This window comes from Anticarsia gemmatalis, chromosome 1 (assembly GCF_050436995.1).
Source record: "Anticarsia gemmatalis isolate Benzon Research Colony breed Stoneville strain chromosome 1, ilAntGemm2 primary, whole genome shotgun sequence".
Lineage (NCBI taxonomy): Eukaryota > Metazoa > Arthropoda > Insecta > Lepidoptera > Erebidae > Anticarsia > Anticarsia gemmatalis.
This window is the reverse complement of record NC_134745.1, coordinates 2493500-2510528: the sequence shown is the minus strand read 5'-3', so window position 1 is coordinate 2510528 and position 17029 is coordinate 2493500. Positions and strand designations below refer to the sequence as shown.

At 35.5% G+C, this 17029-nt stretch overlaps 3 protein-coding genes across 6 annotated transcripts; 2 read left to right on the top strand and 1 right to left on the bottom strand.

Annotated features, from left to right (window-relative positions):
- The first annotated feature begins 56 nt into the window (after positions 1–56).
- On the top strand, positions 57–7094 carry eIF2Bdelta (eukaryotic translation initiation factor 2B subunit delta). Of its 4 annotated transcripts, none has more exons than XM_076136497.1 (12): positions 57–220; positions 315–349; positions 622–837; positions 1032–1706; positions 2140–2313; positions 2618–2751; positions 3758–3857; positions 4678–4857; positions 5215–5342; positions 5748–5925; positions 6363–6543; positions 6840–7094. In XM_076136497.1, the coding sequence occupies exons 2-12, from the start codon at positions 335–337 to the stop codon at positions 7043–7045; spliced, it is 2187 nt and encodes a 728-aa protein (XP_075992612.1). In that variant the 5' UTR covers positions 57–220; positions 315–334; the 3' UTR covers positions 7046–7094. The 4 variants fall into 4 exon arrangements, with proteins under 4 accessions (XP_075992612.1, XP_075992595.1, XP_075992604.1 ...); XM_076136480.1 differs by having other exon boundaries at positions 1032–1736; XM_076136489.1 differs by having other exon boundaries at positions 58–220; positions 2134–2313.
- Positions 7095–8436: 1342 nt separating this feature from the next.
- Positions 8437–10052, bottom strand: LOC142987619 (dolichyl-diphosphooligosaccharide--protein glycosyltransferase subunit 1). Its single transcript, XM_076136507.1, has one exon. The coding sequence runs from the start codon at positions 10004–10006 to the stop codon at positions 8594–8596; it is 1413 nt and encodes a 470-aa protein (XP_075992622.1). The 5' UTR covers positions 10007–10052; the 3' UTR covers positions 8437–8593.
- Positions 10053–10201: 149 nt separating this feature from the next.
- LOC142987627 (uncharacterized) lies at positions 10202–13046 on the top strand. The gene is made up of 2 exons (XM_076136520.1): positions 10202–10557; positions 10902–13046. Exons 1-2 carry the CDS (start codon positions 10518–10520, stop codon positions 11186–11188), a joined length of 327 nt encoding a protein of 108 aa, XP_075992635.1. The 5' UTR covers positions 10202–10517; the 3' UTR covers positions 11189–13046.
- Positions 13047–17029: the final 3983 nt, after the last annotated feature.

The following is a 17029-nucleotide window of genomic DNA, read 5'->3' as shown; positions in this document are numbered from 1 at the left end:
AAGGTTTTCATGTCGATAACTCTCTTCGTAAACGCTCAATTCTGCAGGATTAATGTCAAGCTGTCAAACATTTGTGACAGTTCATACCTACGATTCTAGTTTCACAAAATTTCTTAATATTAAGCGTTATCAAGCGATTCTTCTGTATTTAATACAGTTTTGACAATAAAATAGGCGGTTTTACGTGACGATACACGTCTCACAGATTTTGGACATAAAAGTAAGTACAATTCTACATATACACATAATGGAGCAAATTAGGCTATATTTGTGTCTGAAACTTACAATATTATAAATTCCCACAAATTTTATAGCTTGCCAAGGATAAGCAGCAATGGTTTTCTCCGAGGTATATTGTAATTTAGAATTATTGTTGTGATGTGTCACTTTTTTTGTTGAGGTTATATTCGAATGCTATATTGTATCATATGTTGACGAAATATTTATATATCCTGTTGCAATAAGTATCAAAGGCATCAGTAGAAACTGTATTATGTAGAACAAGCTTGTTTATATTCAAATTGGTAGCATAGTTTTTCAAACAGCTGAAATTGTATCAGCTCTGCATGGCAAAGCCAATAAACAATAGAGAACTACATCTAACTATCTTTTTCTTCTTAGGCCGACCCGAGGTACAAGTATAAGAGGCCAGAACCTGGTTGGAAGAGGTTCAGAGTGAGTGATCTAAGGACACTTTTAGCGAATCGGGGCAGAATCCAAGCTGTAAGGCCAGAAAACGGTAATAACGAGGACTTGGTGTTCAATCAGGAAGCCACCCAGTTTCAAAATTTACTCAGAGCTGGACCTCACACACCTGAGCTTGAACCAGAGATTGTAGTGAGTGATATTTCATTTATTATTGTGATATGTTCTTAATTGTAAACAAACAGGTTGTATAAGTTAAATGTTTTAAATCAGTTCTTTCAACATAATTTACATTTGAACTGAGTATTTTCAATGTAAGTAGTGTTCAAGTAAGTTAAGACACACTGATTGCAGACCAAATGTTTTAAACCGCTACTGTTTTGCAGGAACACAATAACAATACTGCAGGTGCTAAGAAAAAGTCTAAGTCAGCAGCTCGAAGGAGGGACAGAAGAAACAAACTAAAATCTTCAAGATCTGAATCAAATAACGCTGAGAACAATTCAAACAATACCATTAATGAACCGAACAGTTCAGGAATAACTTCTAAGAGACAATTAGAAGCACCTTTTCCTCCCAAAACGGGAGATGAGAAAGTCCGTATAATCAAAAAGAAAGAAGAATCAGATATGGCGGACAATAAGCCTAGAGACGAAGTCTTAGCCGCAAGGCAGGCTAAGAAACTTGCCAAACAGAAAGGCAAAGGGAACGAATCAGAAGTAAAAGCTACACCCGTAAAAGAAATACCAAAACCAGTTAAAACCAGTCCTCCTAAAGGCAAAGATGAGGTAGATAAAGCTTGTGTCAAAGTTGATACAGTAACAGCTGATGATAAGAATAAGGAACTGATCAAAGCTGAGAGAGCTGCAAAGAAAGCGGAGAAACAAGCTAAGAAGAAAGGTAATGAAGGAGAAAGGATTATATCAAAAAAAACTGCAGATCAATTCAGGCCAACCACTGAATACAAACTTATTATTGAACCGATGACAGTCCAAGATGTAGCTGAAACATTAAGAGATATCGTGTGCGTGGCTAAAGAAATGAAAGATGTCACTGAAAAAGTTAGTGCTCTTGATTTAAGTGGGAGGAAGGTATGATTGCTAAATTGTGTTGTAATTTTTCCTGTTTCAGTGCCCATGATTTACTGTAATTGTTTGGTAGATTAAAATATTTTTTCTAAGGTTATTTCTGCATTATGAAATGAATAATTATTTTCGATTAATGTCATTGGTTGACTTTGTTAGTTGATTGAAGCATTACTTTGCATATAGTGAAAATTTAGGATCTAAAATTCATATGCGATTTTGCTATCAGTCAGCATCCAATCATCTGGTATGGTTACTCCCTTGAATATTGTTCAAAAAATACCAAACATTGTGAATCGTGGGCCATTGTCCTAGGAAAAATTACAAAAATATGCTTCATGTAATCTTTCTTTAAGAATCACATTCTGGCAGATTTGTTTTACATTGTATTTGTTCTCAACAGCCTCAGGAAATCAAAGAAAAACCAGACGAGAGTGGTAAAAGCAAAGCCGAGTTGAGAGCGGAGAGACGCGCGAAGCAGGAGGCTCAGCGAGCGGCGAAACAGGCCGCTCAGGAACAAAAGGTAGTTGCTAAACCACAGGAAACTAAGGCGACGCCCGACAGAGATACTCCAAGCAAGGAGGTTAGTAAAGATTTCGTCCTGGTCCTCCTCACACTACTGGTCGCACTGCTGAGAAAAGGCTTTCTGAGAAATGATTCATCTCTTCAAAGGTCTCCAAATTCTTAGTTCTTATAGTAAAGCTGGAAATGAATATGGAATAAAATTTAAGATTGCTAGGACTTTTTTAGACATATATAACTATGGATATAAAGAAAGTTAGTTACTAAGCAGACTTTTCTGTACAAAAATCGACGACAACAGAGCAGTGGTAGTGACGTATATGGCGTAAGTTTTAAGTTAATTCTCATTACTTTTCTTTTTGTAGACAAAGGCGCCTAAACAGAAGACAGCAGAGAAATCAAAGGCTAAACCTCAAAGCTCTAACAGGTTGAACTGGTTCCCTGATCTATACAAGGAGCATGACAAGGAATCACTTAAGAATATTCCAATCAATTCACAGTAAGTATGCAATTAATACTAGTTTTGTGACTGCACCTTGAAAGCCCTCTCAAATATGCAGAGCCTATCTTTAAAGATCTTCCAAACCTCCTAAGTAATGCCCTCCCGCGAAACTGTTAAACCCTCTCCAAAATTCTGGATATACTACTTACTTTAAACACTAGCTACTACCTAACCAGATAATGTTGCAATACCATGCAATATTTGTTCAATTTTGATTAAGTAAGACTAATATATACATGTATAACATATGTACATGTATACAATATGTCTTTATGTGTACACATCAAATTTATATTGAAAGTTATACATTATGAGTCTCCCTACAATGCCCTTACTTTGTATGATATAGGTGAGGTCATCTTAAATTATAAATGGTAATATATAATCATAAAACAATAATATTCGTCCTTAGCTTATATATTGAAGTACATACATAGTAGTATTTTAAGAATAGGTACGTCGTATTGTCATAACAACACTCTCATTGTCCCTTGTTACACGAGGTCAATTGTACTGAAGCCTTGGACAAAATAACACAAACACCACTTGAAATCGTTACATAAACATACATAGCTTGCCTGTTAGTTATTGTTATAGAATGATATTCAATGTTATAAAGTATGGAAAATATCTTAAAATTACGTCTTTTTTCCATTGGGATAGTCGGCGGTCAAAGAACGCCACCTGCTATAATCCCTATAAAGTTCTTTTTCTTTATTCTCATCCATATATTATTATATGTTGTCATTTCTAACTATCTCTGAATACAAAAGTGTCACTCATCCTGCCATTACCCATACTTCCCAGCTATTCACGCATCTTCATAACGGTAGGTATTTGTTTTCAGGGTCGACTACACCTAACAATTGCTATTGGATTTTTTATACACAAATAAACATAATAATGTATAGCCTTAAAGCTATGTGCTCCCTACCAAGTCCATTTTTAAAAGAAAAAATGTGCTTTTTCAGTCATCCTTATTATATTATGTTGTGTTTTTCAGCTTGCATCCAGCTATTATCAAGTTGGGTGTGCAGTTGGCGACTCGGGTTGTGACCGGCTCCAATGCGAGGTGTATAGCATTATTGGATGCTCTCAAAAAGGTATACCTACAACTACCCTAATAAGCAATTCTTTTACAAATGGTAATTAATATCCATGTAATAACTAAGTAACGTTTATGAAATCAGCTTTAATTACATGCGAGAGAAGCCGTGCGGGTCATGTTAAAGGTTTTTGAAATCATGATATTACTATAAACTGCTGAGCTTTTTTATATTTGGTTCAAATGCTCCACTTTTCTCTCACAGAAATAATAATATTTGTTTTGACAAAAGTATGTTAACATAATTGATAATGTGTGTCCTATTTGTAAATACATGATAACTCATTTCCTGTAGTTCTAACGCGTATATTCGTCAGGAAATAAGTATATGTTTTAACAATTACTCAACAGCTGATAAAAAGAGTCAGCATTGTAATTTTCTATGACAAAGCAACACACTAACACCTTTAAAAGTTATGTATTTATTAGAACTTCTCATCAACATACAAAATAATGATCTTTGCTAACTGATCAATGATCTGAATCCTTGCATGCCTGAAAGCATGCAGAGATTCCTAACCCACAGTTGGCCAGCATGAGGGACTCAAAAAGCAACTGTAAGGGATTCAACTTTTCTTCTTCTTCTTCTTAACACAACTCCCGCGCTAAGAATTGCTCTTGCGTCGAAGGGACTTTTACAAAAATGCGACAATGGTCACAAAGTACACCCAAATCCGAAAAAGCTATCTGATCTGTGGATCACACAAATATTTATTCCGTGTGGAAATCTAACCGACGACCTCCCGGCACACATGACGTGGCGACTACCTTAACCACTGCGCTACGAAGGCCATCATTATATTGTTCATTGTTCTCAGATGGTTCGCGACTACACGTTGCCAGCGAAGACAGAGTTCGCCCGTGGTCTGGAGTCTCACTTGGCTTCAAGTTTAGAGTACCTGTGGTCGATGAGGCCGCCCTCCGCCTCGCAGACCAATGCTGTCAAGTTCTTCAGATACCACCTCACGCAGATGCCGAATAATATTGATGAGTTTGATGTAAGTTCATAATATACTAGTTAGCTATTTGTATCAAACTTTTTCTTACTAGGCTAAAGTTTCCGATTTTTTTTGTCTAAAATCTTACAACTATTGTTTGTCTGAGATTTTGATTCAAGAGTACCTATTTTAGATTCGTTATAGAAGGTTTAGCACATAGAATAAAGTAATGCGTCACCTGCAACATGACTAGTTTCAAAATATACAGCTATGTTTTTGAAGGATTTATACATCAATGAAACACATCAAGCAAATTTCAGTAAATTTCGGGAGGAAACCCTTGCTCAGCATAAACCTTAAACACGAAATCAGACTAACGTTATGTGTATGTCTATAAATGTTGTTTGTACGTAACAGGCAAAGAAGACACTGCAGGAAGAGATTGACCGATATATTAGGGAGCAGATCGACATGGCGGGAGAAGCTATCAGCATAGCTGTACGCAACAAGATCTCTAAAGGCGATAATATACTCACTTACGGATAGTACGTATTATTTTTGTTCATCTTTATAGTTTTGTGTCTGTTTAAAATATTTTTATATATTACTGTGCCTTCGCGGGTAAATATATCTAGTGTGCAGAAGATTAAACATAAGACTGCTTGAATAATAATTCTTAAAATGAAATCACAAACCAATAGCATGTTTTAGAAATTTAGAATTATTTATGTAATTTTTTTTTTGTATTTATGTATCACTGAAACTGTTACCAGCAACATTTAGAACAGGGGTAACTTTACTTGATAACTATAACAAGCTTTAGTACTCTTTAAAGCATCTTATTCAACAATTTCCCTTTATACTCAGGTCGAGCCTTTTAAGGTTTTTTCAAACTAATCTCTGTAGTACTCTGTACATGTGAGATTATGAGAGTGTTTTTTGTTGTGCAGTTCATCTCTGATCGAGCGCATCCTCCGCGAGGCGTGGTCAGCGGGCGCGCAGTTCCACGTGGTGGTGGCGGGCGCCAGGCACTCCGGCGCCGCGCCGCAGATGTTGCGCAGACTCACTGCTCACGGCCTGCCCTGCACATACGTCGATATTACTGCGCTCTCTAGCATCATGCACACTGTGAGTACAACTTTATAATAGACTAACGTAACTTTTTTTATAGTTTTTACTCGTTTATAGGAAAATAATAGACACGTAACGTATTGCTCATTTTGTCGTAAAGAATAAATTACAGCTATACAATAACTTAAGAGTCCGTAACGCCTTTTACTTAGATGTGACATAAATATTAAACTTTATTGCGATTTAATTAAGTAGGATTTACTTTCTTTGAAAATGAAAAAAGTATGGTTCCAATGTATGTCTGGTGAACTAATTAGTATTTCATTTTATTACAGTGCAGGTCCATGTGGGACTCCGAAATAATTTTTCAATCAATTATACCTAACTATTTAAAACTTGTCTAAAATTCACACATCTCATATAATATACCAATGTTAGTTTCAACAAGATACAATATTAGCTAAGCGTTATCGTAACAACAATGTGTTGTTCAGATCAACAAGGTGGTGCTGGGCGCGGGCGCGCTGCTGGTGAACGGCTCGGTGCTGGGCGCGCTGGGCACGGCGCAGGTGGCGCTGGCGGCGCGCGCCAGGAACGTGCCCGTGCTCGTCGCCTGCGAGACGCACAAGTTCTCCGAGCGCGTGCAGACTGATGCCTTCGTCTATAACGAGCTTGGTACGTGGCATACATAAAATCCATACTGTTACGTTTTTACAACAGTCAGCTGGCACCTACTTTATATTTTGCTATGTTTGCGCTGTATTGAGAAATGTAATCCTACATTTGTTTATTAGTTCAGAATGTAGATAGGTTAGATTTATGTTAAAATCAATACTACATTTTTTAAAAGCAGATAGCATATCTTCTTGAAAGATTGGACAATGTAAACAAAGTTTTTTTCACTTTGAAGTAAGTAAAATATACTGTTGAGTTTCACTGCAGCATAGCTTACAATTGTTATCGTTCCCCAGGTGATCCAGACGACTTCATCGACAAATCTGACGAGAATTCTCCGCTGAAGGACTGGCGATCGAACCCTAACCTGACGCCATTAAACTTGACCTATGACGTCACGCCAGCCAGCCTCGTCACCGCTGTAGTCACAGAATTAGCCATATTGCCATGCACCAGCGCGCCGGTCGTGCTGAGATTCAAGCTATCCGAATACGGAATATAAGTCAAGAAAAACCATTATGTTGTGAAAATTAAAATATATTTTAGTTTAATTATTAATTTATATACTTTCCTACTAAGTAGTTTTTTGATCATGAAGATTATTAGAGCCATTTTCTCGAAGTACTGTGTAATTTTTAAACTTTATATTCAAGAAAAAGTAGAATGAATTATAGTTTTCTAGTATTCTCCAGTAGTTGTCTGTGTCCTTTTATACTCCAGTATATTATAACACGTGGTATTTATTCATTTATCTCGTCATATTTATAGCACTTAGGAATTATATCAATATATATTACCGGAATAATCTTAGATGTAACTTATTATGCCAAGAAACATGCGGGAGTACGCTAGATGCCGATATTTTTGCTCGTTCTATCTAAAGTTAGTAAAGTCCTGAAGAAACCTGCGTTTTAAAATTTCTATCTGGTTTAAATAGAAGTGGGTGACTAATTCGATTAAAAATTCGTGGATATGCCTTTTACAGGCAGAATAACGACTGAAAGAGGTTGTATCATAGACAAGTGGACCATTCACTGTCTTTTTAGAGGTATCTTTTACAGCCAGGTTTAACTTGCGCTGTATAAAAAGTGCTGTTTTATTAACTCAGGGATGGAAAAAAAATTGGCCTAGCCAACCATTTAGCTAAGTGGTTATAGTAAGAAGTGAAGAGCCACATTACATGATCTTCAAGTGGTTACAATTTTATTGGCTGATAGCATAGGAAGTTTTTTATTCAATACTCTGGATATAATCATTAATAATCATCATATTTGAATTGTATTTATTCATCCAGTGTCAATACTTTTGGATAAATATCTTGGTTAGCTTGTTGGGTGGAATTTATCTGTCAGGCAAGTTATCCAGCACTTATCTATTAGCTTTGAAACTGGACTTTACTGTTGTATGTTGCTATTCAAAATGTAAACTTTTGGTGTCTTCCTAGTGTCAGTCTTCTAAAACAAACTTGTGTATAATTTCCCTTAATTTTTTAGTTCAGATATTTCTTAGGTTTAGTATGGGTTTCTGTAAATATTTTTTTATTAAAAGGAATACTACTGCTCAAATGATTTTCCTGCTTTTTAAATAATTGTAAATAGTTCTGCAGATTTGTATACCAATTCAATAAAGAAAATTCTTATAAACTTTCTTTTATTTTAGTACCAGTTTTAATGATTGAGGCCTGAGGATTGATGTATTGCATTGAAGCTTGATGCAAGAGAGTAAAAACTTATCTCTCATCCAAAGTTTAATGGCTGCTAGCTAAAATAAATGAGAAAAAAGGCAATTAAGTTCTATTGTTGCCATTTATCTTGTTCTCATCAGTAATTACAATTAGTAATAAAAATCAGAATTACAAAGCAATAACTGCAAATAAAAAACATCAAAATTAAATAAAAAAGTAGTTTTGTAATAAATCAATAAAACCACAATAATATTAATTAAAAATTACTTCTATTCAGCACATAACATTGCAACACCATAAAAATGCACAAGAACTAGATGTGTTTAAATTATAAATGAAATATTTGTGAATGTGTTACTAATTAAATTAATCTTTATGAGGGTGTTCAGCCTTATGAATAGAGAAATCTAATCTTACATAGACAATAACACATAGGAATAGAGCATAGAGGAATCCTACAACAAGTAGGGGCTCCTGCAACATGAGGAGACGAGGGAATGTGTAGCGCAGCTGGAAATCTTGAATGTGGTTCTCAACAAGATTCTTCTTAGTGAATGTGATGACTGGGCGACCCTTAGTGTCCAAGTATGTGTAGTGCAGACTGTCCGGCAATCTGGTCACTGCATAGGGAAGGTTTATCTTCACACTGGTTGAACCTTCAGGCAAGATTATCTTTGTGACTAGTTCATCAACTTGCATGTCATCATAGATGTGGTCAATGACCCTCATCTTGAGCAAGTATTCATTGCCAGAGTGGTACAAGTACTCATAGCTGGGTACATTGTATCCAAGAGTGTAGTGAGTTCTCCAGCCACCAAACAATGGGTATCTGGGCCTCAGGTCAAGTTCCACTGAGTCTTTCTTTACTTTCATGTTGGATGTGGAGATGTTTCCGTTAGTGTCTCTGTAGTACACATCAGAAGCAGATGCAGGGAGCAGAGTCTTGTATGACCTGACACTTGCTGGTCCACTGTGGTGGTCCTGTTGGTAGTCATAGCGGGAGAAGGGACCCTTCAGCTTGGCTCCTGTGTGTTCAATCTCAATAACTTCCTCAACAGCAATATTACCCCAGTGGGACACTTCAATCAGTCTCTCAATGCGTGTTACAGTCAGGAAGGGTGAATTGTTTCTGTAATGGATTATTAACTCCTTCTCACTGAAAGGCTTGGTGTTGGGATATGGGCCATACTGGATGGAACCATCTTGTTGAGAGAATGGCTTCACTTTGGTGAATGTTTCGATGCTCTTTGTGTTCACGATCACATTGGTTTTCTGGGAGGTGACATAGTATGGTGAATAAGTGTACAAGTTACCAATGTATTTGATTAGTTGGTCTTCTTGCTGTGAGATAGCTGTAGGGAAGGGCTGAAGTGCCTTAGTGGATACAGATTCGACTGTGAACGTCGCTGTTGCGCCGGCATTCACCGCCTCTTTCAGTTCGGCACGCCAGAACTTGACATACTCGTAACCTTTGACTGAAGTCTCAACTAGCCGCACATCTTTGTTACTACTATCCTTAGCTCCAAAGAAGGCAATATTGTTCTTCGCATTATCTTCAGCTGCTAATAAGAAACTTTTTACCGGCGAGCCTCCTGTGTTCTCCAAGGTTATTTTACTTGTAATTTTTACAAGTTGTGAGGAGATATCTATTGTTCTGTCGACATTTTTTATTTTTATATCACTAGATATATTGTCAACAGTGGCACTTTCACATTTTACAAGTAGGTAAACGATAAATATAATAAAAGAAAACCGTAGTTTCGCCATTGCCGGTAACATTGTTATTTTTGACGTTTGACAACGCAGTAATCGGAAGTACACGCCATCACATCAAAGCGGAAGCGCGTTGGCTTATGGTTATGTCTATGGTTGAGCATTTACAGTGTTTTAGTCGATTAAAGAATTGGTTACATTATGTTAAGCCATAAACAACTGAACGTCAAAAGTTCGTTCAGATGCATGTGTGTAGGTTTCGTTCTGTATTTTTTGTGTGTGAGTGGCTGACTGACTTTAACTGACTTTCGTTCATCATTCGTTTACTTTTTTTCAAAGCGCGAAGTTGTGACTTTTGCTGCAAAACTTCAAGCAAAGTGAAAATAAATAGTTTATTTTTATTTTACAAAAACCTTATTATTTTTTTATGGAAAATTGGTAAACTTTTACGTAACATAGTTATAAATTATTCGATTGTCGAAGCTATTCGGCAGTACGAAAGTGTTTGCGGGGTCCTCTGGGCGAGTGGTAATTATTTGTCGAGCGGTATCCCTCCAGGAAATCGCAGCGATCAACAATGATAAGTTTATTGGTTCGCCTAGGCCTTGCGCTACTAGGTAAGTGAATAAATATAGTGCATTTAATTTATAAACCAGGTATACCGTTACTTTGACGCTATAATTTAGACTTGTTCGTGTCAGTCCCGTTTTAGTTATAAAAACAAAAAGAAAGTGTATCACTGTAACATTATATAAATTAGTATGCTGGTTGAATAACTTGGTAGATATGATAGAAGTTTTGTCATTACAAAAATCACACTCAAAGTTTGTCACCAAAAGTTTCATCATAACTTTTTTAAGCAAGTACGCAACATCAAAACTTAATAAAAATTATTTGACCGCCATTCAATCCTACTGTGTTCAATATCCAAATTGGTAACAAAAACGTTTCCTTGTTTCAGTTTTAAATGCATTATTCACGCCGGCTGACGCTTGGGGTAGCTACAGGAATCCGAATAAAGGCTACCAGGACCCTGCCAAGCCTAAAACATTCGCCGGCGACAGTGCCGGTATACCGTCACAGAACACCACCCGGAAAGGCTTAGGTATTTCTGCATGGGGCATTGTGTTTGCTGTTGTAGGGCTCATTTTAGTAATCATGGGATTATACTATGTCTCCATCTGCTACAGTGTCTGCCAACCAACAAAGAACAAATATGATAAAATGGGCTTGCCCACTATGGCTTAGTGTAAATCTGGTTAATGCCCTGTGATTAGATAGCAGTGTGTTCCACACTTAGATAAATGATAGGTGACATTTTTGTATATTGAGGATAAGATTTGTGAAGTTATTTTGTAATACAAAGAACAGAATGCTAAGAAAGGTTTTTAAATGCATAGTCTGCTTATAGTAAGATTTAAATATGGAATATCCTGTAAAGATATACTATTTTGATATAATTCTAAGTGTGGCCTTATGATGTCTCGAAAATATTTTTATGAGAAAAAATTAAAAGAGGTTGTGACCTAATTTTATAGCTTTCTATAAGCATGATATAAATGTTCTACTTTCTGAAAAGTAGGTGCTTCCTTTTTAGATATATAAAGGCTTTATATAAATAAAAACAAGACTGTTTTGGACCAAGCAAAGACAAAAACATTTACATTTTTGTAGTGATCTAATTATATTTATTGATAAATGAACTTTATGTGTTCAAATGTAGTTTAATAAAACTTTTATGAACGGTGAAATAATGTACATGTTATTGTTCAGGTTAACCACAAAATAGGTATTACCTCAATGCAAAAATAGGTGCCATAAGTAAAGCAAAATGAAGGATACCAATATTTTCCCTAAGACCAGTAATGATTGTCTTGAAATAGTCTCAAGTAACTGTTCACTGTAAGAAGCTCGAATGTTGACATAATTTATCTGTGAGTGTATAAATAACATATCAGAAATGCAAAAATAAACATAGTTACATTAAGATGTTCGATGTATTCAATAGTATTCATGTTCTTTTGATGTGAATTACAAAAAATGAATTCCTTTTTATATAAGTTGTTGAAGTTTGCGTAAAATATTACGTTTATCTTTGACGGAAGTGAGTATTATGGACATGCAAATTAGAGTACCCATATCCGTCGCCTGGTTTACAATTAGTATAATTATCATGGAGCTATGTCGCATAACTATCTCGCCTCGCTGTAGTAACACCCTGTACTACGAAATTAATTGTTACAACGACAATGCGCCGTAATCCTTGAAAATATATTTATTATATAATTCAATGTTATAGAGTCAATAAGTAGAAAAAACTGTTGCGAATTGCAGTCACTTTATTTAATTAATTACGTGGCTACTTTATTTATTTATATAGTTCGTGGTTTCGAGTCAAATGACTGTACAGGCTCTATTTAAAACTAAGCTCTTTTCATTTAACTAGTCAATGCTCGAAATATTGTCGATAAAAGTTAGAAAATATTTACTTATTTTTCCACCCACAGTCACGTACAGTTTAATCATATTTTGATAAATGTCTGTACTCTATATTGGCGAAATTATTTTCGCGCTGAAAATGCCCCATGTTTTAAGGAAAAAAAAAGAAACTGGATTACGGTGTTCAACATTCATAAAAGCCTTTCTATATACGAGCTCGAGTTGTCCTCATATTTTTTCGCGAAAAGCATAGTTTGGATAAACCCGGCACATAATTAATACCCATAAAAAGTCCGGTCGACTGTGGCCCATCACATGACATTAAAGTTTTCGACTGCTAAGCAAACTTTCTCGTTTTAATTACAATAGGGTTTTTAAAGGCCGGGAAAACCAGGATTATTCTAGATTTGCTGACGTCTTTCCGTGTCCAGTGATAAGACTTAATAGTCTCGAATTATTTTTTCTAGGACCTTCTAACACAAATTCTACAGCACGTTCCTACTCGAGTTCGTAAATATTTGTCGATACACAATTAATTCGTAGTACCGTAGTATTATCTAGTTACTGCCCGTCTATACGTAAGACTGTACACAAATTAGATGTATTTAGAATAAGACTCATATCATATTGTTTAAAACCAATGCTCAAATAAATATTATATACGTGACTTTCCGTTTTATTTCCAGTTTCCTCTTAATTCTAAAATTACCAGAGTACAATGTAATTGCATTGTCTTATTGTAATAGGTTTTCCTCTGGGCCTTACGCGTCAATAACATACATTCCTAATTGTTTACCTGCCTTTTCATTTGATAGCTCATTAGGTAGGTGTAATTAGTTTCTGGCTGAGGTTTCCTCATTAAGATGTGCGTTGTTGGTATACCTGGCTGAGTTGTACCTTCAATAAATGTATTATTATAGTAGGTAATTAAAGTAAAAGATATTCCGCTAAAATAATACAGTAACGGCTATTATTTGGCATTCTTTTCTTGTTGTTTTCCGCAAAGTTAGCGAACTGATCGATTGCGCAACAGGTTATGAGAACCCAGGAATGATCGCCAGGTTGATTTCAAAGATCAACATGATGGATCCTACACTTAAGGGACAGCATAAAACAAACAGTAATTAAGTTTAAAGTAATTGCAAAAACTTCGTTCATTCCATACATAAGTAGGTAGTTATCTTCCTAATCACAGCACATGTAAAATTCCTCTCTAATTATTGTTTCATTAATTGTATAGTTTCTTATATAATGTTATCTGTTAAAACTATTAATAGCATTAAATTACTGCGGTTTTAAACTATTTTTAACCGCAGTTAATGACGATGTCTTTTTCACGGTAGGCTTCGCACTACAGTTCCATACTTCCTAAAAATACCCTCCGTCATTAATGACAATGAGTAACGGATAACAATCGTAACGTTCTTCCATTCGCTTTTACGTGCGTCATGACATTTACGTACACTTATCAATCGAATTCCCCGTTAAAAATAGACGTTTTTTTTATATCAAGTTTAATCTGACGTTATTAAATTATTAATACTAGTGATAAAACTATTAAACTAATTTGATGGAATGTTAGTAGATAGGTACTACGATTCTTGGGAAAAGCGCGAATTCAGAAATGCCAAATCTTAATTAGATAGGACACGAAGTAGGGTAGGTAATTAGCCTTGTTGCGTGTAAAAAGGTATGTACCTACATTCTTATACTGTCAGAAAATCAATTCATCTTGACTAGGTAGGTACATACCTGATATTAACTGAAATAGGTGCATCACAAATATTTTTGGAATATTTACCCCGTCATATTCAGCATCAGCAATGATTAATACAAACATATTTATTGAAAGGGTGTCTACGTCATTAATTGTAATTCATTCGTCAAACATGTTGACAATACAAACCTACTTATTAGCTGGTCTACTGGCCCACAGTCGGGCAGGTTGCCTAATTATATTTCAAAAAGGGTCATCTGTGCGATGACATAAATTCATCGATAAGAGCCCATTGTTCACAAACAAATTCGTTTTGTTGTGCCTTTACCTAATACAGAAAATAGTTCGGGTACATAGTGGCATGTGTGAATTAAAAGCTACAAATAAGCAGGTAACTACTAATTAAAGTTTAGGAGAGTTTAAAGTTGTAAGTTCTTTCAAAAAGAGGGAATCAAATCTGTTGTTGCTAAAAAGTCTGAAACATGTGGAATCGAATCCGGAAATTATTGAATTTCAATGGTTTTATCTTAATTATGTTACAGATTTTAAAATAGTAATTCATCAAGTTAGTTAACTTCTTTGTTTAACCTACTTACAATGTTAGTTAGTACTTACATCATTATTGTAGAGACCGGCTGTTAAACAAACAACCTCGCTCTTCACCTTAGGGAAAACACAATTCTAAGCGAATAATAGCTTAACGCCTATTGAGTTCCGGGTGACTCATAAACAGGATAATAATTCCTAAAATTCATACTCATTAAGTATGTAAACAGAAAACTAACAAAAAATTCTGCTTATCAAAACGTTTTTCTGATAAATGTGACGGTTGTAAATCTAGCTCAGTTAATCATAAAACGTGATAACATTTTTTAGCTATACTTGAATTTCTGACATGGAAGTAGTAAATTTCTGATTAAAGTCTTCTTAGGCGCAATACACACCCATGTCGGCCGTCTAGTACACGTACACAAATTACAACAAATTGGCAAATTAACTCGCCGACAAAACGTTGCCGACATATGCTGGCGGGTCGGCAACTTTGGTGTGGATTGCGCTTTAGAATAAGCCTATTATCGGACGCGAGCTAATTACGCGGATTAATTTCATAATTACTGGTTGATGCTTAAAATAATTAATTTATTGTCACGCCATGTTTCGGATTATAGTTGAGACCGATAAAGTCACATAACCTTTGCACTGGGGTTCGATTTCTCGGGGTTAATACTTGTATGAAATGCAAATGTTTAATTGAATTTGCCCCGCACTTCGCTTCAACGAGCATAGTTTTGGTCCAGGTATGAGGTCCGTGAAAATACGTGGGTACAGTCAGCGACAAAAGTCGCTAAACAAATTGAACTTTACATTGCCCTATGTTCTGAAGCGTGCTTTTTATACGCTCAGGAAACAAGTGAGATTGATTGAAATTGATAATTGTGATAAGTTGGTCCTTTTTCGTGTACACAATGTAAATAAGATTTGAAAAAAATGTGTAGTTCCGCGATTTTTCTATTCGACTTTACCGCCGTAGGTATGATAACGATGTCGTGTGATGTCTAAAGAAGTTAACACATAGGTAATTATCATTATCTTTTGGGGTAATCTCATGTCAAACAAGTTAGCCGAGAGATTCAAGGCTAAATCTTAATAATGGGCCAGGGGTTTTAACAAGTGTCATGTAAGGACAATTTAGTTTTATTATGTACTATTAACTTTGGTACCGTAAAACGGGGTGAATAGAAACAATTTTCAACTTTGTCCTAAAAATTTGTACCGAATAACTTGTTATTTTTATTGTCAGGTTGTTTTATATCATGTCCGGCGCCATGAAGAAAGAGTTAAAACCATATTTGTCCAAAAATATGCATAGTTTTACGATATTTCATTAAAAAAATGGTCAATTTCTATTCACCCAGCGATAGGGGTGAATCGAAACGACCAAAGGGGTGAATGGAAAAATTGTGTTTTAAAACGTTTTTTCAGTTAACAATATTGTATCTTTATAGATAAATATACACCTAAAGAGATAAACACTCCAAACAACTCATTAGAAAAGAAATTCCACTTTAAATCCAAAGTTTTGAAAAAAATGTATGGACCATTAAGGCGTTCGAGGACGGTTGACTTTGAAGCCATTTTTTGGGTATAAATATCAATTTAAACATTTAAACAATTATGACACCGCAGAGAAGTAATATCGACGTGTAATCATTTCAAATTTGAACAAAATTCTTAAACGAGGAGTACTCAAACATTGGGCTTGAAAACTTTCCTGATTTTTTTTCTATTCACCCCGCGAATTCTATTCACCCCGTTTTACGGTAACTTTGGTTATTGTTAAAACTTTTTGACCTACATTTTCCCTATTTACCTAATTCTATTATATTGGAACCACATAATAAGTAATTGTAGTTATTGCAGTATTTCCCTGATCAAACAATTAAAACAATACATAATTTTGTACGTAAATAAATAAATACATACATATAATCGCGCCTTCTTCACATAGGGGTAGGCAGAGGCCATAGAACACCACTTGGTACGATGACATGGACTGCCGGTTACTAAAATTACGCACCTGACCTTTTTGCAAATCATCACCAATATGATCTGTGTATGACTTACTAGGGCCTCCCCTCCTGGCGATTCCATTTTGGTTCGCACAGTAAATAAATGAACGTAAATAATATGATGATGAAAATAAATGCATCTGTGTTGTGCGTTATCTCTTAGCGGAAGTTCGGAGTTCGATTCTCCAACAAAACGACAAAATACTTGTGACCACAAATACAAACCAATTTAATCGAGTATTCTTATCTATCCATTAACATTTGACGCCAACAAAGTTTCACTGTTAACCAATTTAGTTTGAAGTTGTAATGAGTCACACTTAATTTATTAGAGACAACTGTCTTGTGCTTGGGTAATCCCGC